At 33.3% G+C, this 27,425-nt stretch overlaps 1 protein-coding gene across 1 annotated transcript in view; it reads right to left on the reverse strand.

The window, feature by feature from the left end:
* Nucleotides 1-3,192: 3,192 nt before the first annotated feature.
* The window catches only part of LOC129222045 (glycoprotein 3-alpha-L-fucosyltransferase A-like), a 124,363-nt gene continuing 100,130 nt past the window's right edge, over nt 3,193-27,425 (reverse strand). Inside the window, 3 exon segments of the mRNA XM_054856464.1 lie at nt 3,193-4,977; nt 9,999-10,305; nt 10,308-11,316. Of these exon segments, the coding sequence (XP_054712439.1) occupies nt 4,599-4,977; nt 9,999-10,305; nt 10,308-11,199 (1,578 nt within the window). The 5' untranslated portion in view covers nt 11,200-11,316 and the 3' untranslated portion in view covers nt 3,193-4,598.

Here is a 27,425-nt window from a genome sequence, read left to right on the forward strand (position 1 = left end):
CTTTCAAAGCATCGGTCGAAGAAAGCGTTCTTCAATCTTTTATACCTCTGACGTCACTACTTGGATTTCGATTCGATATTTACGATGGAATCTTAATCGCAAACAGTGTTTAATCTCTTTTTGTTTACTATATAGCTGACTTCTACATTTTATGACGTGTTGACCACGTGTTTTTCCGGCAGCGCTTGAATTTTTTCGTTCCTTTTTATTTTTTTATTTGGAGATTGCATTTATTTCTTTTTCCATTCCCCTCCCCCCCAGCTGAACGTTTTGCTGTATCTCTCTCTATAGTACGTTACATTTCATAGTTGTGCACATTTAATTCAATAAAAAACAGCGATATTTTTTTTCTTTGTCAAACGCTACTTGCACACTACGGGGAATTTTGGAGATAACTTTTTTTTTTTTTTTGCTCTACTTAAATAAAAGCGGTTTTTGAGTGATCTTTTTGTTTTTATTAGGAAATGGCCGGGGAGGTTAAAATAAATAGAGATGGATAAGAAAATTTAGAGATAGATCGTAAAGGTAGATAGCCGCCGAAAGAGGCAATCTTGGCGTAAAAATGTGAATGGCACAAAAAAAGATAGAGATGGATTGATTAATACTGCTGCCAAATTTATATTAACAGCCGCCGAAGGCCGCAAACTTGAAGTGAAAAGGTAAATGACAAGTTAGCCAAACAGCCGCCGTAGGTGGCTGCTTGCATAGAAAGGCGAATTGCGTAAAAAGGCGAACCAGCTGGTCGCCGCAGGCGGCTAGTTATAAAATAAAATTATTTACATAAATTAAACTAAGAAGGAAAAAACAAACGAAATGGCTAAAAGACGCAACCAAGGTACCGTAAAACGGGGTGACTCTGCCCGATTTTAATTCAAAGTTTTTCCTCTAAAAAGTACTACATCAACATTCCGCTTCAAGGCACTAAAATAGTACAATATCATCTCTGCTTTGTGTAGAACGTACGAGGAAAGGACAGAATGATTATTTATAAATTTTCAGTCAAACAGGCTGTTTCGTAGTTTGTAAGGCAATGCAAAGAAATTTTAGTGTGATCCGAAATACATTTGCGCTGTCCACGTGTTGAGTCAGCAAGTACCGCCTGCTATATTTTCCTATTGCTCTTAAAATAAGGAAGAAGTAGCTTTTTCATATCTTTTTACGAAACCATACACACTAGGTATAATAATCTCTGTGGGCAATTTCACCCTGACTTTTACTTAAAATTTAGGGTTACTTTGCGCACTTGAAACGTACAAAAAAAATTCATGCTTACTTGAAAATGTATGAATGAATAATGATTACTACTAATATATGTCTTAATTATTATGTGTTTCGAACAATCTTAGCGAAATGCCACATACATATAAAGGAAAACTGGAGGCACCGATAATATGTCTCATTCACAAATGCTGAGCTCGACAAGGCAATTTGTGATGGTGTTGACCTGGGGTGTTCGATTTGATAAGGTTGTTTATTTGGCTGAAAAGCATCAGATTCTACTAATAGCTCTGAAAAATATCAAGGTAAAAACATTAAGCAACCTAGGGGGAATATGCCTATCAGTGCCAGAGGAAATCGAAATAATCTAACTAATTTTAGATTGCGCTGATTAGGACGTGCCGCTGTCATCAATGGATATGCTGCTCATTGCTAAAGATTACTTGCCCCGAGCTGGCAGAATGTGTGAGAAGTTCCAAGAATAATCTTCCTGTGGAAGATTGGTATGAGTAATTTTTGAATCGTCTTAAAAAAGAGCGACGAAGTAAATTTCAAAATATATCCCAATCAAGAGTCCAGTGGAGGTCCGGAATCTATATCTTCTTATCTCGATCATCAGTATGAATCATTGCGTACTGTTCCTCCCGAAAACTTCTTAAAATACGATGAAACTGATTTCAGTGATGACCTGGCTTCCATATTAATGATTTTTCGACGCAGAGTGAAGTATCCTGAAAGCAGTATGAATAGTTCTAAAGGGGATTCTATGTATATGTATGTGTATATATATATATATATATATATATATATATATATATATATATATATATATATATATATATCATAAATACGGGATTCTAAAATAGTTCTAATGATTAGATTCTCTCTAATATTTGCTATAACTATTGCAGGTGAACTACTACCTTGCTTTGTAAGGTACAAAAGAGAATGGTTTTCTTTTATTTTCTTTTATTTATTTTTTTCGATTTTCCTGTACATTTCAATTTTTCTGTTCATTTCATGCATTTCTTTGTTAAATAAATATTTTTAACTAATGGACAGTGTGTTTTTATTTATCCCTGATAACGTTGAATGTGCCCAACAGAATATTTGAAAGTTTTTTCCTATGAAAAGTATAAGTGGGCAAAGTCGCCCCTTTTAGCTGGTTGACTTTGCCACCCAGTTTTTCATTTTTTTTTTAATATATCAAGAGAGTCAAAAATAAAATGCACTAGCGATCTCGATTCCTTTTGCCTTCCAACCACAAAATTTTCGTTATTCCAATATTCTTTCAGCAAGTATAAAAAAAGTTACTCTAAAGTAGAAAACTGCGCAAAGTCACCCTGGTTTACGGTAATAAAATAAAACTGTAACAACTTGAATGTCATGGAAGATTTTCAAACTCAAGTTAAAATGCTTTCAACGTTTTTATCTAATTGCGACAAAAGCTTCAAAGTTCGACCATAGATCGGATTAGGTCAGACTTGAGGATTTTTCATTTAGAAACGTCGTTCGTCATAAAAACTTTTCAAATGTATTCTCAACACATAGAGCTGCTAAAATCAGAATAGATTACAATGACCTTAAATTAGGGCAGAAATCATTTCAAACCATGTGTTCTGGAATTTTAAATGTACAGGGCCATCCCACGAAAAGGTCAACCGTTTGTCCTGTACGTGACAGTTAATGTATTTCATTTGTTAACAGAAAAAATGTGTTCATAAATATTATAAAGTATTATTTTTAATGAATTATAGATGGCGTCACGTGCGGGACAAAACAACCGATTTCCGTGGAATGACTCTACAGAGTTACTGCAATAGAATCTTGTTTAACAACTTGTGTAATAAAATATATTTGTGGAAACTAAATAATTAAAAGAATTTATTTTACAGTATCAGTCCTGTTGTGAATGATTTGAATGTAAGCAAGACTAAAAAAAAAAAACACGAGAAATATTATTATTCTTTGGCATTTATGCTTTTATTTACAAGTCAAAACCTGTAAATAAATGTGTACATTTTCTTTTTTTATGGATACAAAGGTTCAAAATGAAAGGGAATGCTCAAAACGAGCTTACATTTTACTTCAAACATACAATAAGCATATAAATAATAGTTATTACATTTCTTCTTATATCTATTAGAGTACAGTAGAACCTCGATTATCAGAAACGTTTTTTATATAAAATGTGTTAAAACAACTTTGTTTTTCTTAAATATAATTTTTAACTATTATTACTATTTTCTTCGCAAATAAACAGTACCAATTTATACTCATTATAGGCAGCCACTCCTATTGCAAACACCAAATCATTTGTGCAGTTCTGTCACCTGCTTCGTTTTTTACCACACCCAGCAGTACATTTTCGGAACATTATAAATGACTCTAGTTTTAAAACTGTTGTTTAATTTGAAACAGATTGAATTGAAAGCTGAAGAATTGCATTGTTTTGCCATTTGTTTTCAGAGAGTATTCATGTTAAATACTAAATAAGAGGACATGAGGAATTATTAGTTATACAATAAATTTACTAGATTATGTCTTCGAAATTAAAGCATTTTCTGTATTTTGTGACATTTGTTAAGAAAAAAATATGTTGTTTATAACAATAGGGAATGAATTTGCAAAGTTCATCTTTACCAGTTATTTAAAAAATGCTTACATTTTTCTGTCAAAAGTTTAAGTTTGTAAGAGCTAATTAAAGCACTTTCAAGTACTGGAATTTTTGATTTTTCAAAGTTGATCCGTCTACATTATTTCATTTAATTGAGGCTCTACTGTATCTGCAAATTATTATTATTAGGATTCCAAACAAATCGCAATTAAATATTGATGTCTTACATAAGTAAACAAATGTATCATCTTCAAGTTTTTGTGGACTATTTTAAATTTTTGGTTTCCTGCCAATTATGAATAGCTTAAAATAGTGTCTTCGTTTTCACTGGGATGACGTCATGTTTGATGTTACAAAATATCTACATTTGCCAAATTTTTTGCTTCTCGTCACTGCACAATACGGCCCTTAACAAATAAAAGACACACATGGAATGTTTTAACATCGCTGGAAAATCTACAAATCGAGGAATGCAGTTTTATTCATGCAGGGAATGCTTACCTTCATTAAACATCAACCAATTTTGAATGCTTTCCACTTCTGTTCAGTTGACATTTCTATTTAAATAAAAAATCACTTTGCGGTGGGATTTGTCGCGAGTGCAAATATGTACAGCAATGTACCCTAACATTCTGCTATGACACAATGTGCTCTGCCTAAACGCATGACATCACACACGGAAATATTCAGCTTTAGCTGAATTAGTGCATCAAGTCAGAATCATTATGACATATATAAATTCATGTTTGGTGTATATCTTTATTTAACCATTATCATCTTTAATATTTTCAGTAGTTCCCACTTGTTGCTGAGGCTTCTTCGGGGTTTGATGCCGCCAATGTCCGGCATTACAGGTGCCAGCACCTGCCCACCAGCGGTGCATGTCGGGATACGATTTGTAATAGGGTGGTGCGTGCAGCATGGCGCACATCCGACACCAGAAATAAGTGTTGACAAACTCTCCTGTGCCCTTCCACCTGAAGTACTCGTTGTATAGAGTATCATTCTTGTCCAGAATGTTCAAGTACTCTGCTAATTCTTTTGGTGAAGCGTAGTCATCGACGTGGATGTAAGAATGGGGTGGAGCTGCCCTTGCATAATCTTCTGGTCGAGCTCCCATCACAATAGGGACGATATTGCGACTGAAAAGAGAGAAGAAGAAAATTTTTAGAAAGGTTGGCATAAAATGAACAACAATATATAGGATAACGACGAAATCGTAATCTTATGATCTATTATGTGCTCGAGTAGGAAATTTTTGCCCCGAATTAAATATTTGACTTTTAATTTTCGTAAATTAGAGCATAAGGAAAAATTTTTTACTAGTATAAAGTACAGTATGAGACCATAACTTCGGAGTAACAAAATCCGGAAAACCCAAAATCTGGAACTTTTTTCCTCAAATTTTAAAAAATAATAATCATCAAATTTAAAAAGAATAATAATAAAAGATTTTTTTTTCATTTCCCCCCCCCCCCCCCCAAGTTTTAAAAGTTTAAAGTTGTTAATGAACAGCAATTACTTGTTTCAAACGCAATATTTTCACTTCAGTTTTTTTTTTTTTTTTTTTTTAATTTTTCTGTATGCCAGGTGTTGTGCATAAATAAGCGTTTTGCTGTAATTGTGCAGCCTATTTGTATCAACTTTCTTAAAAAACATTTGCATTTTGAAAGCAATGAGTTCAACGAGTAGGGGCTGTAACCGTGCAACGCCTCCAACACATGCAGATCATCATTTCTTAAGAGGATCAATTTATTTTAGACAGTTGATATTTAATATTTTGATACATTGTACCTTTTTATATTCACGCATGTAAAAATTAAAAACCGAAGTATAATTTTGTGAGAATCAAGTACAGATATATGCGTAAAAATGTCATGTACGTGAAAATAAATTGAGAGCTTAATTTAAAAAGTGGTTTCACACCGATTGCAACAAACAAAAAATCTTTGTCATAGATATTCTGCAGTCGCAATTCGTTCTACATAAGTTAGTTAACATTCCCCCGTGCTTCCTGATAGGCTGTAAGAGAACAGAAAAAATGCTGGCTGTATAGCCGCAGCAAAAATAAAGACAATATTGTATTTTTTATTTCGAAGTAAGTGTGAAACCAGAATAAGATTTTATACTGTTTTAGGAAACAAAAAACCTTCACCTAAACTATGGTCTTAAGTTAAGAATAAAAGTTTCTCTAGTACGAGTCTTCTCGTTTATTTGTAAACGTTGCTATTTTATTTTTTTCCACGTAAGACTTAACATTTTCTTGATCTTTTGATTATTATCTTATGTTCTATTTAAAATAAACATAAATAAACTACAGGTTATTGTATATGAGCGTCAATCGTTAAATGACTAAGTAAATAAGCTGAAAAACATTTCCTCTGAAACTAGCTCTAGTTTCTGTATAGAACTCAGAAACTTAGAAACAAATCCTAGAAAAAAAAGAATTCCCACTAGAATTTCAAAACAAAAAGGAAAAAAATCTTGAAGACTTTCATCGTCACAAAAAAGACGCTAAAAAAAATCTTTCCAGACAAAGGCGGGAGAAACGAGACGTCGTGTACTTAAAGTGTTTAGAAAACAAATAGGAATACTCGAGTTTCTTCCAAACGAGTCGTAAAACGGAATATTTTAGCGTCGCCATGAAAAGTTGGATTTATTTTCCCTCCATGAATAATTTATGTAGATGGTCAAACTCCAGAAGAGAACATTTCTTATCTATCAGCTTCCCCTTTTGTTTTCAACTTAGCATAGAGTAAGTATATAACAGATACCAAATGGATTTTAAAGGATTGATGTTTTGTATTTCAGTCAAAGCTCATTTTTCTTGCGCTAATGTCTGTTAACAATGGGATATTGATTTTCTCTGTATAAAATTTCTCTCGAGCTTTTGTTTTCTGGTATAAGCGAAAAACTACGCCAAACTAAAATAGCGAGATCTAAGATGAAAGCAAAGATTTTAAAAAGCTCGTGTGATATTTTACATTTGATTTTCTTTTAGTTTCAATATTTTTGGACCTCAAAACCAGACTGACCTAAGTCCGAAAATTGCGATTTTCCGTTTTTTAGTGCATTGTATGTAGAAGTCTATTCCGCATCAAGCTATTTGAACGTAATTTTTACAAGAAAATATTTTACAATTCTTTACCAGGGTTAAAAGAGCGCGCGTCCCATCCTTTTCATGAGCCAGAAAAAAGTTTTTTCTCTCTCCAGTAAAATTACCATAATGTGTCTAAAGAAGAATGTGTCTTGTAAAATATTTCGATGTCTATAGATTTGTCCAAAACATAGGAAAAGTGTAATGAAAATGGAGATATGATAAACGTTCGATGTACAGAAAATTTCGACATGAGGAAAGTCGTTATATGAAGGTTTGACAGAATAATATGTAAACTTAGGATGAGTAGAGAAGATGCAAAGAAGATTTTAAAATTTTGTTCGTAGCATCAAGTATACTCTTATATAATAAGTTTTTGGACAACGATATAATGATATCTTACATTACAGTTTTTTGTCTTTAGCACGTATTCCTAAATAGCTTTACGTCGATGCTAAAGTTAACTAGAAAATGATAGTCCGTCGACACATTACTGCTAAAATTTTCGGCAATAAATAAGACAGTCAATAAGATAAAAGGGATAATGTAAATTTCATATAATAACAACTGAGGTAGGGAAAAGCAAAAGGATGTAAGTGAATATTTTGAAGTTTTGAGTAAATCGCGTTTAAAGTTCAGGTCCAAGGCATGCTTTCATTTTTTCTAAAGTTGTATAGCAGTACCTACTGGGGTTACTAATACTATCGTTAGCCCCAAAACAGGGGGGATATTCACGCATTATTTGCACTATTCAGCTCCGAAGTTTTAGTATTGTCACTTGAGCTTACATTCCTTTGCTTTTTACTCCTCAATTTAACTTTCAAAAATGTATCATACATTATTCCACTAAAATTCTTACACCAACAAGCAATGGTATCACACAGGAAATGCCTTCTGGCATGATATACGAATAAAATTTTATTGCATGTGCATTACTGTTCCAACTTATTTTGCTTTTACTGGAAAACAATAGAATATCCAGTGTCATAGTTAGATGTACACTGAACACTTATTCATCCTGAAAATGTTTTTTTATGTTTTTCGTGTGAAACAGTGGCAGCTCACGCAATTTACATACTTTAATATCCGCGAAGTGAAGTGAGAAATTGGACAACATAAAAAAATTGCAGTTTGAGCCCCCATTTTTGAAGCGTAAAAAATCATATTTTGCCGAAAATTTCATTTTTGCGGTAACAATAAACCAGAAAAAGTGAATAGAGAGAAAAATGATATCACCCAGTTTCGCTATTCAAACTGTCAGCGGCGTAACAAAACACTGCTTGGGAAAAGTTATGCTTGTTTACATACTTTTTTCTCTTGTGAATTAACTTTCCTGTTCAAAGGGTTTACTGCAGGGAAAAATAGCGTGTGTTATTGTGTCTCATTGTTTGTTTGGTCAATTTTCTTTTATAGTTCCATTCAACTTCAGTTCATTTCGTGCTTAAAAGATATAAAATCACAAGACAGAAATGAAATATTTACATATTAGATGAATGTAACTTTTGTTCTTTTTAACGAAGGAAAACATACATATATATGTATGTACTGTTTGTCCGCGTTTAACCTGTAAGATCTCTATTTCCGCAACTGTTAGTCCTAGATACATACTTCCAGTTGGAAAAATGGTTAAGATAACATGCAGAGTAAAATATTAAAAATTTGAAATAAAGTAAAAAATAGCGATAAAATACGAAGCTTAACTTACATATGACATTCAAGCCCCTAAAATTATATTAACAGAACTAATCCCCATAAATAGCAATACTAACCCAAAAAATTTGAAACATTTAAATAACAACATTTACGGAGATGTACGGGTCAAAATTTTTAGGGACCGTGTTTACAACGAGGCAGGAACAAATCGCTCTATCAAAAAAGCACTGATAGTTGCAAATGTTGGAGCAAAAAAAAAAAGTGAAAAAAAAATTATTTTCATTGCTCTTGAAAATGAAAGGAAATATTTCGCAATGATAAGTTTAAAAAAAAATACAAAAGATAGTATAATTTGAATGGAATATACGGATTTTTTAAGCCTTTACACGGTCCAGTAAAAGATCTCAATGACTATGTCTGCAAATAACACAGCGTTGCGTACCTTGGTGAATATTATTCGTACTTGTGACATACCTTTTGTGTTCTAATTGTTTTTTCTGCTTGTGACAGTACTAAACATAAACGGGAGAACTTATAAATGCAAATGATGTGCTATGATATGTAAAAGCGCAAGAAAAAATTTCGTGAAAAAAACCTCCCCCCCCCCTTCCCCCTCCCTATGTCTCTTCCAAAAAAAATGTGAATGAGCACCAGAGTAGAAATTATAAAACGCTGCGTTTCATAACTCGGTGAATATAGGTTGTACTAATGTCAATTTTTTTTCTGCTCGATTTTTTTTCATGCTTATGATTTCCCTAAACACAATACTGGGAGACTTGGATCCACATAAAAAGATACATTTCTTATTTTTCAACTTTTTTTAAAATTTTATTTATTTATTTATTATAGTAGTTTATGTATTTATTTATTAATTATTGTTATTTATGTATTTCTTTATTTATTTATTATTGTTATTTATGTATTTATTTATTTTTTGGGCTTCAAACTTTTACTGCTTTAATTATGTATTTTATTTTGACCTTTTTCCAATTTGAAATATGTACTAGGACAAACGGTAGTGAAAATTGAGGTATTTCAGATAAACCGGAGAGATGCTACACCAAAGCTTACCAGATCTTAGCTCAGGTGAAACTAATATAACTTTGATGCCAGCTTGTTTAGTATACACAGGAGTATTATTTCTGGCCCTTGAATATTATTCTATCACCCATCTTTGTCAAGTCGAAAATTATGTCCAAATGTAAATTAAGATCATAAAATTTCGTCAAAACTTTGCACCCGAAACCTATCTAAAATAAGTAGAGCATATTTGGGAGAAGAGGGAGTCCATCATAGGCTGTCGGTTCTGCACTTCACAACAATTTTTATTTTGGGCAATGGTCGTCAGGCTAATACATATGTACCAAATCCTGAATCAGAAATATTTAAAAAAAAGAGGATAAAATCACTTACCTAAGTCCGTTTATGAAAAACTTTTCCGTAATGTAGTCCTTGCAATTAGAGTTCTCGAAAGCTAAATAAAACTTGTAGTCCTTGTCCAGCATTCGGAAACACTTATGTGTCAGTGTACGTGGACACTTTTTATTGCCACAAGACCCATAAATGTCCACCTCTATATGCTGGCCCAACTCTTTAGCATACTCTAATCTCTTATTTTTGGCGTTACAGTTTGACACGAACCATGCCACTTTTTTAGTCTTGTTGCCTGCATAGTTGGTAGTATCACCAATAATTTCATTTTTGTTGATTGGTATATTCCGGAACTAATGTTGTAAGGAACAAATTTTTCATATGGTGCGACTAGATCTGAATCATGCCTGTAAGTTGCTGTCCAGTTGAACACATCTTTGAGGTTTTTGAAAGCTTGAGTGTGAAGTGGACACTCAAGGAGGAACAATATCCAGACTTGATTCGGTCTCCTTTTGTAGAATGGCCAAAGAAATCGGTCTTTGAAGAAAAGGGCATCTACATTTTCTGCATCTTTTAGCGAAGTCGTCAGTTCACACGTATTGACCGGACATTTATCCCTGAGAAAAACTGTTCTGCCAAGAGGCAAGTCGTTCCAGCCGCCCTTGCCAAAGTACAGAAGTATCTTCTTCAGCTTTTGCTTTTGAGACATGGTAGCCACCATCGAAGTCGGCGCTGAGAAGTTCCAACTTGAAGTGTAGTTGGGAGGAACATACATAAGTTGTTCAACAATTCTGTCTCCTGAATCTTGTTCAGGCCATAAAAGTGGTTTCGAATACGCAGCTGCGGGTTGGGGCCTCACTCCACCACCTTTCATAAACCAAAGTTTTGTTATTGGTTGATTAGAATCAATTACTAATGGTCCAGCCATCATGTTTGCTTTCCTTTCCATATGATGGTGATTCGGTTCCATTCTCTTTGGACGACTAAAAGACGATTTTCTGGAATCAGACTTTTGTAATTTTTCTGTTGTGACTGCATTTTGAGTGGATGTAGTTGGAGAGTTTTCAAACTTCGGCCTTCTGCCTGCACCGAATTCAAACATAGCTGGTAATTCACGGTCTCCAGTTTTGGCAGCAATCAACATTGCCTGATGAGAATTTGAGGTGAGATTCAGCACAAGGAATGTAGAACACACCACAATAAATAGAGTCAACAGCAATCTTCTAATGCGTAAACGAGGCATGATTATAGTATGACTTTATGAAGCTGTTAGATCATAATAAATGTTTTGAAAGAGCATTTTGTTGTTGAAACACAGATGATAGAGCAGGTCTCTCTTCTCTCATTTTGCGAACAGTTTCTGAAAATAAAATTAAATAATGTATAAGTTACAAAGTATAAAACACAGGTTTACAAACATTAACATATGATAGGTGCTTGTATAAGTACAAGAAATTTAAGTAATTTGAAAACGCTTTTGAACTGTAAAATGTATTTTTAGATATAAACATTAGAATATTGTCGGAATTCTTGCATCAATTTCATAATCTTTCTTGTTCTTTTAAAACTCCTGCTGACGTTTCAGGTGTTATTAATATCTGGAAAACTCCTTTCATAATTATTATAATTCACTAGCATTCCCGTATCCGGCATTGCTCGAGTAATGGAATTAGCAGGGGATAACAGTGCTTGGTGCACCTAGGTACGAAAATCCCCTATAATAATCTATAATAATTACTTATTGCCTATAATTTTTTTCTAATTGTGGGAGGGTCCCGGTGCCCCTGGACTCCTTATAGATATATATATATATATATATATATATATATATATATATATATATATATATATATATATATATATAATATATTATATATATATATATATATATATATATATATATATATATATATATATATATTATATACTTGTCCTTAACCGATTCTTTAACTGTCATTGACTATCCTTTTAAAGTATTGATTTTCTTTGCAAACGCAGGCCATCCACATTTTATTGTTATACCTATGTTTAAGCAAGAACTCCTTTGTTTACAACATTTTTTTTTCTGGTGCTAAAATTATTAAGCTGCTTGATGAACTCACTCTGGAGCAAGCTACATTAAATTGTCCGTGTGAAAAACAGTCTTCTCTTAAATAGATCCCCGCTTTTTTTAATGTCTGTTCTTGTGACTTATTAACGGTTATTGTAAAGTAAACTTTAAGTGGAAACTGCACGCTTCTAAATTCAAAAGGATAGTCTGTCTGTGATGATGTTCTTAAAAGCTTCGTTTCCAATGTTGAAAAAATGAAAGCAAAAGGCAGCAACATTATTATTTGACTTGATAAAAGCCTCGAAGAATCTCGTGAGAAAGAAAAACAGTATGAAATTTGAAATTCGCTGTCGACAAAAAGTTGAGATGAAGTACTGAATAATGATTTGAATGAAGGAAAGCCTTCGAATATAAGGGATTTAAATTTCAATTACAGGTTTTAATTTCACAGAAATTAAGGGGTTTTAATTAGTTTCTCCCGAACTAATAGATACTTCGAAAAATCCTTTCTTAGTGGATTACTTTCGTAATCATATGGACATGCCTGCGAAATTTCAAGTCTGAAGTTTCAGCGGTATTGGCTGTGCGTTGATATATATATATGTTATCTCAGGACATTGATTTTTAAATGTATTGATGTTGCTTCGTATTATCTAGCAGACCATGCATTTTCCAAACCTGTAGATGGTACTTTGAAAGCTTTCAGTTGTGATTCTTTAGGCCGAATTTTAAAAGTGGCTATTTTTGATGTAGTCATTAAATACACTTTTGTTCAATACGTTATTGGTGCAGTTTCAAAAACTTTCTTAACTTGTTCTCATAATTTTTTAGAAACTTTTTGAAATTTGAAAGAAACTTAATAATAAATATTTTGGCCGTGCTTCAAAACGCCATTAAATAAGAATAAAACATCCATTATTGGGTAAAATTCATACATTCAGAATTTAGCCAAACGTTGACGTATTGTAACGTAAAATTTCACTCCGTGGCAAAATAACCGTAACGTGGTCGTGACGATTTTTAAATATCTTCAGACCGCAGCCATTCTAAAAGTTAAATTAAAAATAATGATATTGGACCAAACTATACAAAAGATCCATTAAAGTTAAAACAGTCCTCCAAATAAACCAAAAAAAGTTAGCAAACAACTTGAAAATTCTATCGAGCTAAAGTTTTACAAAATTTCCAATATTTACCGTCAATCTGGCCAAGCGACTATACAACGTAACCCCGTCTTTTACACTATGTTACATCACCATTAAAATCTAATTGTTTATCTAAGAAGTGCTATCAGAGTGCTTTTTATTCATTTGAACTACAGGGAATATTTCGATAATTAGGAAATTAGCGCGGTCATCAAATTTTTTGGCATGAATAGTTTTATTTTAGTAACCACATGTAAATAGGGTATAACTTTGATATACACCCCAAAAATTACGCGCCAAATCTGGCATTTTCTGCGGACTTTTTAGGGTTGCTGTTTCTTATTTTGGTGCCAATTTAGGTTTTTGCTGTTGCCAAATTTAGTATTTTCTGGTATTTTGTACCATTTTTTGAGTTTTTTTTAAAAGTTTTGTTGCAACAATTTTTGTGGCAACAAAGTTTTTGTGTCAACAAAAACAAAAAAAGTCGCCAAATTTCCGATTTGGGGGGGGGGGGTATATCAAAGTAGTTCCGTAAATAGATTTTCCCCAGTTTTTGATTACGCTGGCAAACAAAAACATTTCTAGCTCAGATACTAAAATATTTGCCAAAAGTTTGATGTCAATGGATTAAGATCACCAACATCCCGATTGCCTAAGTCTTCCCATACTGCACATAAGAACTGAAGAAGAAACATAGCTTCCATCATAATCCGACATTTTTCGATAAATGTGACATTATTTGCAAATTGGAGAAACAAATATCATCGGCATATTTCCGTTATAAGTACGTAAATATAGTTCAAACCTAACCTTGCAGCATTGTGAAGGCTATGTATACCCTAATCATAGCATAGCAAACGCTGCCAGGCTAGGTTTGTCCCAAATTCACGACTTGTTTACAACTTGTGGAAGAAAAAAAAAATAAGAAAATCGTATGTTTATACCGTCGCCAAGTTAGTTAAATTTTACATTTTGAATATTTATTTGTGACTCGATATACTTATTTAGCTGCTTTTCATTTTACATGTTAATTAAGCATTCAAAGTTGATTTGTCGAATTTTTACTATGGGATATTCATAGGGTTGCTATAAATCAGCAGGGCTAATAAAATAAAATTATTTACGCCAAAAATGAGATGACCGCGTTAGATTTCCAACTATCAAACTATCCCCAAGTATTTAATGAGTTTTTTTTTTTTTTAATCAAGCGGATTAGTTGGGACAGCTTTGATTTTTTTCACCCGAGTTGGCGACACCTCCACTAAGCAGCATTTCGTGAAGTCAAGCCCTGCTAATGCGTTTAAATTTTACGGCAACCTTGAAAGATGAGAAGGAAAAGCAAAATCACAAAGACAACACAATTGGCAAGTTCTCACCGAAAAAAGTTGACTTAAACAATGTTGCTGACCCGTGGATTATACTGAAGCTGTTCCGGTTAATTTATTTTTAACTGCTTCACTAAATTATTTAGCGGATTATGTTTCATTAGAATGGTACTTTTAGTCTTGCTTCAAGACTTTTATGGTATCGCCAAATGAGTAACATCCAAGTATTGTTATTAACCATGGCGGTAAAAAATGACTACAACAGGATTAAAAATCTGCCATTGTGTACCAAAACGGAAAAGTAAGAATCATCTACGTAAAGTATGTCCAAAAGAGACGCAGAACTACAATTCAAAATACTCTGAAAAATTGATTTTTCAGAGAATGGTCGAAATTATGAACGCTACAGCATAAAATATAGGATATAAAATATAGTTTAAACTCGCACTACTGACAAATTTCAACAAGAGTCCGAAAACTTTGAAAGAGAAAATTTTTACACTCATAACTTCATCTTACCTGAAAGTTCTGTACAATATTTACCAACGACACGCAATTTCTAAATCTATGCACATCAAGTGCTCGCTGCAAATAAATGAAAATATTGGAAACTTCAGCCTTATTTACTTCGTTATTTGCATAAAACGGAAACTCGTTGGCGTGAATGAAAAGGAAATGAGTGACATAAATTACGCTTTGTTGAGGCATCGTAAATAACCGAAAACGCAAATGCGAATTACATTAATATTTAGTTTAAGTGCTGGCCAACAATGAATCGTAATATAAGTCAGCGAAATCAATAACCTAGTTTTAAGGATCAAATTTCTTTTGTGCAGAATCGTGTGTTTGGATTCAAATTTGGCAGATTAGACGAAAATAAAATTTTCCGGACATTTGCCGAAAAGGTGGTCCACGACTCCCCGAAAAGCACTGAAATTTTTGGTGGGGATATAAAGCAAAAATAGAAGATACTGACTAAAATTTTCCTTCGCCAAATTATCAATTATCGAAAGATCATTTCAACGTCACATAAATGAGGCCATATGTCTTGACTTTTTTTTTTTAAGTTATCGCCAAGTTTTTTTTTCAGTAAAATTTTGCGGCAGATTGCGGAAAAAATAACCAAAAAGTAAGCATTTTAAATTAATTTTATTAATTTTATTTTTAATTATTTTTTTATATTCGAGAAAAAAAATGGCAACAGATCTTTTATTTAATGATTTTCTTCACGCTACTATAGTGCAACGCTACAAATTTTAATAAAAGCATTGTTATGGAAAGTTGAGTTGAAGCACTGAATAATAATTTTAATGGAGCCTTCGAAAAATAGGGATTTTATTTAAAAATCTAAGAGTCATAATTAATAGTTTTTTTATTGATAATTATTATTGGAGGATTATGTTAGTCAAACATGAAGACGGGAAGATTACGAATCCATCGATGCCATCGATGGTCAGTTCATTGGCGTTCGGGAGAAGTTACTTAGACATACATACAGGGTTTGTCCGGAAAGTAATAGGACTGTTTTTTTTCCGCCGCGACTGTACTTCGGAGCGTGCACGCGCCGCACAGTGGAGTATTTGACTGAAAATCCTGGCCAAAAGTCCAAAATTAAAAATTTACCCGATTTTTATGAAAATTTATTCCATGATAGTTGACTAACTGGTGCATCGATCGGCACCTGTTTTGGAAACTTGAGTCACATACAATTGCTCATAGCCTCGGTGAAAGATGATATTTCTAAAGGAATTTTCGCTTTTTTGTTACGTTTCAGCTTAATTATTACGTTTCAATGTAGATTTTTTTGTGGCTTTCTAAATGAATGGAATTGAACCAAACCAATTTTACGATATAAAGAAATGTCAGGGCTTAGTGCTAATTATAAATCAAAGTAAATATTTTTATTTTCTTTTTGTGAAAAAAAATAAAGAAAACTTGGTACGTGAGATTTTTAAAGGCTTTTCGCCTTAATTTATAACTAGAGAAAGCTTTTTAAATGGGTGTCGGGCTCGGTCGGGCTGTTTTGAAAGTTGCATCGTATTTGGCAAAGTCTCTAGTGCTAATTTCAGCAAAAAAATCTTCCGCCTACAACTGCCCTTTTTTTAAATCATTTTTTTTTTAAAAAGTGCATAATCCGATCTTTTTGTGACAAGTCATGATTTTAAACTGAATTTACTTACAAAGATTTAATAAATTTGTAAAACAGTTATCATAAGTACTACTGAATGAAAAGATCGACATATTTGAGCGCACAAACAACAATAAAATTTCAGACACGAGTTTCATGGTTACGAGAAACCGCTTCATCAATGTGTAAAGATGTAAGTTTTGGAATGAGAATCATCCAATTAATTTTGAAAACGCTTACCTTTATGCATCGCTAAAGAGATTCATTGCACCCTAAAACATGTGTTTGCGTTCAGTTATGTTAATTTTCTCATGTACGTTAATGAGTTAATAAATTAAATTATTTTGTGATCTCGCTAAGAAAATTTGCTCTTCCTTAAAATTGAGATCGATTTTAGATAAAATAAATAAATATTTATATTTTTTCAGATCATTGCTGCAAATAATGTGCCGGGGGAGGGGGTCTTTTCCCCCTTATACATAGCAAAAGGGGGAAAATACCCCCCCCCCCACACTTGCTAGCGTTAACGTTCCTACGCTAGCGAGCTATCCATATTTAAGACATTTTACCTACTCATTGTGAAATTAAAGTTAGATAAAATTTTAGTTCCAAGTTTGTTCGTACAATTTTTAGCGGGACACATCACGCGATGTAAAACTAAGGATCGACCCAAGGTACGAGTAAAATATATACAATTCAAAAACAAAGAGCTTTTGAATATCCATTTTCGAGTGTTTTTACAGTTATAATATCCTAGTTCATTTATTTATTTATTTTTTTCAATAGAAAAAAGGTTCTTTGTAACCCCGAAACCCTTGTCTTTAATTCTTTTTGTGCATGATTAACTCAGGGTTTTAATGATTGAAACCAAACGAAAAGAATAAAATTGATTATTTTTTTGGTTTCAAATTAGTGTTTTGTACAGAATACTAGGATTTTTTAACCGCTTTTTGCTTTTTTTCCCCCTCGAACAGTGCATTTAATTACATATCTTCAAAGGAAAACAGCCATTCGCATCGAACATGTTAACTTATCACTTGCCTAAGCATTATTGGCAAAGAGCCAACCGTGGCATTTATTTCGGATCGAGTGAAAATTATCGAAAATTTTTATTTCAACTCATTGAAAAAAAATTCATTATAAATCAGTGAAAGAACATAACTTCGCCGTTTTCGCTGTAAATGAAGATAAGGTATTTATATTATTTCCTTAAAAAGTTTCAGAGCCATAACATTATTAGAATATTGGATGCAAGAATTTTAGTTTACATTGATTGAAGAATTGAAAAAAGTCGAAAAAGTGACCTCCCTTTGTAAATTCTTAGAAATTCGGTTAATTACGTTAGAACTTCAAACAAACCATAATCTTGAAGAAAATTATTTTTCCTATCTAGTGATGCATTGGGTTTTTTTCTACGTTTACTAGGATCGTTTTTACGGCCATAAACATGCAAAAGTCTAAACCGTGGATAAAATATTAAATATTTCATTTTCTAATTCAAATTTAAAAAATCGAGTTTCAAATTGTAACATCAGACATTTCAGACAACTTGTATACCAATTTTTGTGTCTATAAGTGGGATAACTTCGCCGTACAGCGCAGAAACGCACACAAGGGTGTCGCCTTCAAAAGAGTGAAAATTTCAAACTAGTTTTGGCCAGGATTTTCAGTCAAATACTCCACTGTGCGCCGGTTGGATTCGGTAGAGGGCATTCCTAGCTAACGAACGAGCGGCTAGTCGATTGTCTCTGAGCACCTGGAGAGTCATTTTCGCTCGACGTGTTTCTGTGAGTCGTGCAAGCCGAAAATGCAGCGTTCGTTAGAGCAGAGGTGCGCGATTAAATTATCTGTCAAACTCGGTAAATCTGAGACAGAGACGTTTGATATGATCAAGCAGGCTTATCCAGATGTTGCTTTAGCAAGAAGTGGTGTGTTTCGGTGGCACCAGGTCTTTTTGGCAGGTCGGGAAGAGGTTGCCGTTGAAGACCGTGCTGGAAGACCTTCGACTTCGACGAACACCGACAATGTGACTCGTGTGCACTAAGTTTTGAACTGAGACCGTCGACTAAGTATTCGTTTAATTGCCCAAATGTTTAATTTACCAAAATCTGAGGTTCATGGTTTTCTGACGGTGCATTTGAACATGCTCAAGGTGTGCGCGAAGTTGGTCCCAAAAGTGCTCACTGACGATGAACAGCTACCTGACCAAGGCCGGCATCCCAATGCTTCCGTAGCCGCCCTACAGCCCAGATGTGGCCCCCGGACTGTTTTTTGTTTCCTCGCCTGAAAAGGCCGATGAAAGGCAAGCATTTTGAGACGACAGAGGGGGTCCAAGCAGCATGCACCGCGGCTCTCAAGGCTATTCCGGAGAATGCCTATCGTGAGGCCTTTAATGCTAGGAAATCACGCTGGCAGCGCTGCATCCACGCAGAAGGAGCCTATTTTGAAAGTTTTAAAAGAATTGTAACAATTGGCTTATAAATTTTTTTTTAATCGACTCAGTCCTATTACTTTCCAGACAAACCCTGTACATGCATACGCTCAGTTTTTAATTATATAAGATAAAACAAAAACAACTGAGTTTAAATTTGCAATTTTTCGACAGAAAAACAACCATTGGTATTTGCTTTTTGCAGCAAAAATACATGCTCCTGATTTTTGATTGACTCGCGACCGACCGGGAGTTTACTGTACGCTATTTTTATTCGAGCAAATGATGGCAAAAATCAGGGAGCGACTAACGCCAAAATTGAATTGGTACCTATTTTCTCGTTGGTTAGCATTTTTTCTTTCAAAGTTTTCGGACTCTTGTTGAAATTTGTCAGTAGTGCGAGTTTAAACTATATTTTATATCCTATATTTTATGCTGTAGCGTTCATAATTTCGACCATGCTAACCAACGAACCATAGCGTTCTTTATTCCAAATTTCATCTAAAACGTAACACTACAGCGGCAGCGAGGAGAAAACTAAATAGTTTAAATAGTAAAAGTAGAGGAATAGCTAAACAACCATTAAGAAAGTTAGAAACCAATCTAAAAACCTATTAGGAACGCAAACCATACCGTTTCTCTCACAGGACGTGGAAAAATAAGAAGAACTCCAAATAGACGTAGATGAAAAAAACTAAAGAATTGGACTGCTGGAAAGACAAAAGAGATAGAGCGTAAACTCTTATATTTTTTAAGTAATGTCTACTTTTTATTAAGAACTCTCTAACATTTTTCATGTGGTAAATTCTTCTGCTGTAGGATTACGAGAAAATGCAATGCGTTTTAAAGGGGAGAAAGTATAGTAAAATTGGCAATAAATAGAAGTTAAATTAGATTGTTTCCGAAATTTTGAAACTATTTTTTTCTGAAAGAGCATGCTTGAAAACATAGGATTTAATCATTTTTTAAAATAATTTGACAAAGTTTAATATTTTTTAAAAATTATTTCAATTAGTGTGCAGATTTAATTTTATTTTTACGCTTCTGCGCATGATAACACAAGTGATGAAATGCCATTCACTGATACCATTAGCAATGAGGGCAATATTTAATTCGCTTCTTTAGTCTCATGTTCTGACAACACGGTTGATAGCAAACCGTAATCGTTCAGAGCGCCTATAGAGTAGCACACCAAAGTGCATCACTTGTGACGTCATAAAGACCAAGGCTTAGTTCAAAATCCGGACAGAAAATAAAAACTAACCGTCGGAAAAATAAACGTTTTTTCTGGCTCCATGTTATTATTATTTTTTTTTTTTTTTGCTTATTCTATCAGTTTCAGTGATTAAAAGTAGTAATTTTGACCAAAGAAACACCCACATTGCCAAACCAACATGTAGACCAACACAATCTGTGTTTGAACTTCTTGAGACAGTAGACGTCCCAGGAAAAAAACATTTAATAGTTTGTCAAACAATCTCAAATTTCACTGCAGTGAACTGAATATTTAAAGTAGGAAATTCAGCGTAAAATACTCAATCTTTACTAATAATAAAGCTGAAAGTCTGTACGTCTGGATCTCTGGATGTCTGTTACGTGCATAGCGCCTAAACCGTTTGGTCGATTTTCATGAAATTCGGCACAAAATTAGTTCGTAGCATAGCGGTGAGCGCCTCGAAGCGATTTATCAAAAATTCAATTTTTTTACTTTTATATTTCAATTTTAAGCCCATTTTACTGAGCGAATTACCATAACATAGACGAGTAAATTACCATGACATGGGCGAGCAAATTACCATTACATGGACGAGCAAATTAATCGTAAATATACAGGCGAACCAAATGACTTTTTAATCTTATACCACGGCAAAGCCGTACAGTGCACCGCTAGTTTACAAAAAAAAAAAAAAAAAAACTCATTTAAAATAATGTGTCAAAAAATCTTGAATCACACTGCAGTCAACTCAATGTCTAAAGTAAGAAGGTCATCATCGTAAAATGCTTTATATACAAAAATACAAACAAACCTCCTTTAAGGTAATTTGTCAAACAATCTTACATTTTGCGGCAGTCAACTCATTGTTAAAATACTAAAAGAACACAACATATTGTAAATGAAATTTCACTGCTTACGAATTTATTTCAGTTTTTCAAACAATATTAAACACATCCACAGGTCCTTCACGTAAGTGCAAACAATTACTTATACAAATTTTCAAAAGTAAGTTCGTTACCCTACAAACTGCATCTAAAATATCAATATATGAAAATATGGGACGGCTCAATATGTTCTATTATTACTAGGGCGTAGGAAAACTTCGATCGAATAGCAAACCGCTCTTCCGAGAAAATATCCGATACAATAAACAGGAGAAAGAATGTTAATAAAATGGGAAAGAGAATAAAAAAGTTATATAATCTGAAATTTTGATGCTTTCAGGATAAAACAAAATCGATTATTAGGAAATTGAAAGAAAAAAAATGATAAACACAGAAGCATCTGTGTGCATATAAATGCATCAGGAAAATGCCTCAAGCACATTTCCGAAAAATGGAACTATCGATTTTACTTAGAAAAGCAAATTTATCGATATGCCTTTAAGTTATTCTTTTGAAGTTTTCGTGTTTCTCAACAGTTTTTGAAGCTTTGAGCTGCATTTAAACTTGCTAGTTAAAGATTAAATACGTTTCCACATGGGAATGAAAGTAATTTGTTTCGTTTAATTAAGGCATGCCATGTAAAACAGCAAAGCAAATTCATGCCATTCCGTTATCGAACATTGAAATGTTCAAGTTACTTTTATGGTTCAAGAGCACGCAGCTGTTTATTTAAAGCTCCTAAATGGCAAATTAAAAATTGAGAATATTCCTTTCGTTGAGAAAACTGAGAAAATGTTATAGAATTGCTAGATAATGTTATTAAAAAATTTAAATATTGGCTATAAATTTATTTATTGTCTAAGTACAGTCCAACCACCGGTTAGATGGAAAGGCAAACATCCGGTTCATTGGCGGAAAAGGACGTATAGTATCTATTCGTTTTCGGGGATGCCAGCTTTTGCAGATGTATGTTGACCTCTGAATTAAACAGAATCACATTCAAATTAGCCAAACACGCGCAAAAAGAAAAAAAAAATATTTTCCTCTCTCGTTCAGATAGACTTGTCTTAACTGGACATTTGCCAATTCCATACATTCCTTGGGAAGACTGTACCTTGGATTAACAACAACTAATGGCAAATGTTTACCAATTTTGACTGTCGACATCAAAATGTATCCAATTATAATCGTGTGACCAAATGGTGAGCTTAATGCCTTTCAGCCAAGTGATTATTAAATTATGGTATTTTCGCCGAATTGAACCAAATATAAGTAATCAAGTGTAGCTGTGAAGCTAAATCTCTTCCATCCTGACTGGGGATTTACTTGAAAGGTGTAGTCCATTACTACACCTTTCAAGTAAGTCCAGCTTCGTATTGTTATTGGTCTGATATTATTAGTTGATAGGAAAACAGAACCAATTTACCCTTCAGATTACAATAAGGAAGTTATTTGTGGTAAAAATATATCGATGGACATTCAAAGAAGTTCTTCAAGAAAACAACTTATCCCCAAAAATCTCTTCACTAAAAGAATCAGAAAATAAACTTCCATTTGCCAGAATAGCCTGTTCTTGATTTTGGATCATTAAACGCAACAATAAACAAAAACTATTTAAAAATAAACTTACTAAGTCAACTTACTGCAGTTGGATGATGTGATAAATATATGATTTGTGTCTTTTTCTGTAATTCAAAGAGCTTGCCCAATTTACTTATTCAATTAGGAAAGCTATTTTTCAATGTTAAATCGTTATTCATTGAAGGGGAAAATTCCGTTGAAAGAATGTTTTGAAACATCAAATAAATCACAGCTTGTTGCTTTTAAGAGCAATTCACGAATTTGGAGGAAAACATTGAGAGACTTTGAAAAATATACCGGGTGATCTAAAAGTCAGCATTAATTTTAATAATGAATAATTCGAAATCGAATAAAGATAAAAAGATGCGGCTTGCACTAAACGGACGGAAAACAAGCCGGTTTTTGTCTGGCAACGAACCAACAATAGTTTTGTTGGTGACCAACTGATGGTTCGGTCGGATTTTTGATTGAGGATTATGCAAAACAGCAAACGATATAAAAAGGAGCAGTGGCAGCAGGTCATGGTAGTCGAAGTTAATATGCATCGAATTGCAGTACATAGTTTAGATAGAATTATGGAGCAATAAAAAGTTATAGCGCCATCTGTTGGTCAAAAACAGAACTATTTTTGTTTCAATGCCACACAAAACACGGCTTCATTTCGATTCGCTCAATGCAAACCACCTCTATTTATCTTCATTCATTTTCGAATAATTCATTTTTGAGGTTGGTCCTGACTTTTGGTTCACCCTGCGACGTCATTATATCATTTTCATTAAATAAATACTAGAAGTGCTTTTTCGTACAATCAACTAACATTAAAGTTGAACATGAATGAGGGAGCAAATGGTATAACATAAGCAGAAAAAGTTTCTAAATTCATTGAGTAAATTTCATAATTTGTTTCAAAACTTTAACATTTCTTAAATGAAGAGAGAAAAAAGTAGTATGTCTTCAGTAAATACTATTTTTCTCCCTTAGACAAAATAAAATATTGGATGTGTGCTTTTCTAAAAAGACAGTTTAACCACCTAGTACATGAAAGTTTTGAATTGTTTGTGATAGCTTAAACCTAAGCTGGAACTCTTCTCCAACGCTTAATACCACAACTTATTACCAACTCACATTACTGTAGTAGTTTTAAAATTAAAAGCAATAATGGTTTAAATGGTTTTGAAATTATGTTTAAAACTATTACCCCACAAATAATTGTTTCTATTTTTCCTTTCATTTATGGGGTTTCCTATCCAGAATCTTTCATAAAGCGTTATTTCGACACCTAATTTTTGTTTTGAAAAGTAATTTTTCAACAGCATCTTTTTCAATTTTCTGAAGACATAAAAATTGCAGGAAATTTGTGACGGCATTCTCGAATATCAATAGGGAATGCTTCATATCAAATTATCGTCAATTTTTCTTCTTGGGAAACAGGAGCAGAGGAAAGTTTTACTTTACGAAGATTATTTTTCTAAATCAAGAAGACTGCATAAAATATTATAAATAAAATATCTTTTACGCGGCGTTTCGTCGTCATTATTTTAAAATTGCTTTAAACAATAAAGTACCGAAGACTTGATTAAAAGTGACTTTTGTTAAAATGCCTTTTAATTGCCACAAAAGGGGTGCTTCGCCAAAATTTGCATATGCCACTGTGGGCTCCGTTTAATTTAAGCGAACGTAACTTACACAAAGGGCTAAGTTTTTACCGCTTCACGAAGCGTAGTCATACATAATATTACTTTCTCCAAATTGCTTAAAGTGCATTGTTAAAACAATATTAAATAAGAACTCCAAAAAGAGAGTTCGGAGAACTAAGCATTTGAGCAATTTAATTTCAAGCATGCTTTCTCAAATTTATACGCGAAAAACGCTTTCTTTCCCAACTTTCAAACGCAAGTTAGCATGTCATAGAACTTAACTAGAACTTTATCATGCATCTGAAAGTAGGGAACACCATTTGAGCACGTTCTGCAATTTAGTCAGCTTCTTGCTGCTGTTCTAGGCTATAAAATTCTCATAAACGGATTTTCGAGTTTAATACTCTGCCTAGAGGGCAATTACGCCGGAATCTGGCGACTGCATCTTCTGCAAATTGAAAAATTTTCCTGTTAACGTGGAAAGTAATTTGCGAAAGATCTACGAGACACCTAGAATGGAAGTGCTTTTTTCTTTGTTATTTGGATTTTTTTAGCGGCAATGCAGTTTTATTTAGAACATTTTTTCGCAAAAATACACCGCTTTTCTCAAGTGGATTTGATTTTTTAAGATTAAATAAATTAAATCTACTCTAGAAACTATCTAAAGGAGTGCAGGTTCATTACATAGTTGTGCTTAGCCAATTCGTATTTATGGAGGCATGATATAGCCTTAAATTTACTTAATCGCAAAAGTTAATGTTTTTAAAGTTCATTTTTATGAAATCTTAAGAATTTTTGCTCTTTCAAAGGTTTAGAAAACTTTTTTGAATCTTCGATTGAAGTGTCGTGCTACTTAAAAATTAGTTAATATTTTTTTGCACAATTAAAGGACTCCTATTATTCTCTTCTAGATAATGCATATACAATAAATTTTTCGCGGAGACGAGCTGAAAACAAAAGTAAAACACTCTGAAATTTTTAAATGAATTTGCGTTAGGTTACTTCATTTATTTTAATATCATTTTTTCCAGTTCGTGCATAATTTAAAAACTAAACACTTTTTTATATTAAAATTAGGTGAGAAAGTAATCTGTCCGTTTCAGGTTATACTTGATTTTTTTTAACTTTCTTTGTTTTTCAAATTTGTAAGAAATTTCAAAAGCAAAACAAGTTTTTGCATAAAATGTCTTACTAATCTGAAATACATTTAACAATATAAACATATTTTAATCCGTACCTACTCTCTAACACTATTTATACTAAAATCCAACTCTTAGTTACTCTAAACCAACCCTGAATTCTCCAACCATAACATTAACTCTTTTCAGTCTTCTGAGAAATTATTTTTCGTATGAACGAATTTCGGAATCTACGATAACTGATTTCATTGCGAAATCTTCTCCAGGGCTGTGGAGTCGGATTTGGGGTTGTGGAGTCGGACTGATTCTGAGGGAAAAGAGTCAGAGTCGGGAGTCGAAGACTTTAAAATTCTAAGAGTCGGAGCCGGTTATTTTCCCTCCGAGTCCGCAATCTTCTACCGTGACTGCGGATTCTAAGTTATACTAATTTTGGGATAATGGAGTTGCAGTCAAAAACTCTTTAGTTCCATCAATCAGTTATTTTCCTTCCGACTCTGCAACCCTTATCTTTTTTACATTATAAGATTCACCTACAAAGTTCGAATGAAAATGAACGCACACATACTATTTACTTCTACTGAGAGTACATATATTAGCTGCAAAAAATACGCTTCTCGTGTGAATATTTATAGACCACAAACTAGGTTCTTTCGTGACTTTGTATCAAGAAAACATTTACTTAAACGACTGTTCTCTTTTTCCATGTTTTGACATGAAAAGACCTACAGCAAATGGGCTTTCTGATCTTAGAAACAATTTATAAGATCAAAAAATCCTTTCGTTAGAAACAATTTATCGTTACAAAACAGGGATTTAATGTGAAACATAAATAAGTAAAACAAAATATGTGAGAAAATAAATAAGCAAAGCGAGAAATTTATCGTTTCTTTCTGAAAAATGAAAGTTTTGACCATTTAAACCCTCTTTATAATTCCTTAAAGGAATGAGTTACGCATGCTTTAATGTTTTGTTTACGTGATGAAATGTTCAAAAGTGTGGAAATTACTTTTTCATATTTGTGTACGTTTCTAAGTGTTTATTCTATGATTAATACTACTTGTACCTTATTTACATCTTGAATGGGATTTTAAGCTCTTTTCTTAGCCGGTATTAGGACGTTTCTTTACTTTGCCATTTCTGGTGATAAATTATATTTGAAAAATGGACAGCCTTTTAATACCAATATTTTACACTACGTTTCTATTAACGAAAGGATCCTTACTTTTTTACTTCCTTTTACAAAAAAAGGAAGTATTGTATTCGCGAAAAAATTTTCACTCAAAAATCGACCTTAATTTCTATTTTGCTCACCATCGAATGAATATTGAGGTTTTTTTTTCGACCCGACCACACGTACATATGTACTTAAGAACGTATAGACGCCCGAAATATCCATTTTGACGTTTCCTGAGTGAATTACAACGAGTTTTCTCGTGACGTCTGTATGTACGTATGTATGTGCGTATGTATGTCGCATAGCTCAAGAACGGTATGTCCTAGAAAGTTGAAATTTGGTACGTAGACTCCTAGTGGAGTCCAGTTGTGCGCCTCCCCTTTTGGTTGCATTCGGGTGCTTTTATAGAGGTCCTTTTCACCTTTTTGGGGGGAAATCATTGTTAACTTCGATGCAAACTCAAGTTATGTTATAATTTGGCGGACACTTGGCGCTATATCGCCAGTCTTTTGATCGCCAAGTTTTGTCGCCAGCTTGGCTACAAATTTGTTTACGTTTGAAAGGGGAGGAGGCTCAGTGGGAGAGTTTAAAAACTGAAGTATACTCCACCCAATTTTAAACTACATTTAGTTACTATTGGGAATCCGGCGCCTCTCCTTCGGGATTTTTCGACATTGAAATTTTAAAAATATAATCTTTTAATATGTTTGAAATTATTAAAAGGAAAGGGGACAAGTTTTCCGAGCGTTTCCCCTAAGA

Source organism: Uloborus diversus, chromosome 5 (assembly GCF_026930045.1).
Source record: "Uloborus diversus isolate 005 chromosome 5, Udiv.v.3.1, whole genome shotgun sequence".
Classification (NCBI taxonomy): Eukaryota; Metazoa; Arthropoda; class Arachnida; order Araneae; family Uloboridae; genus Uloborus; species Uloborus diversus.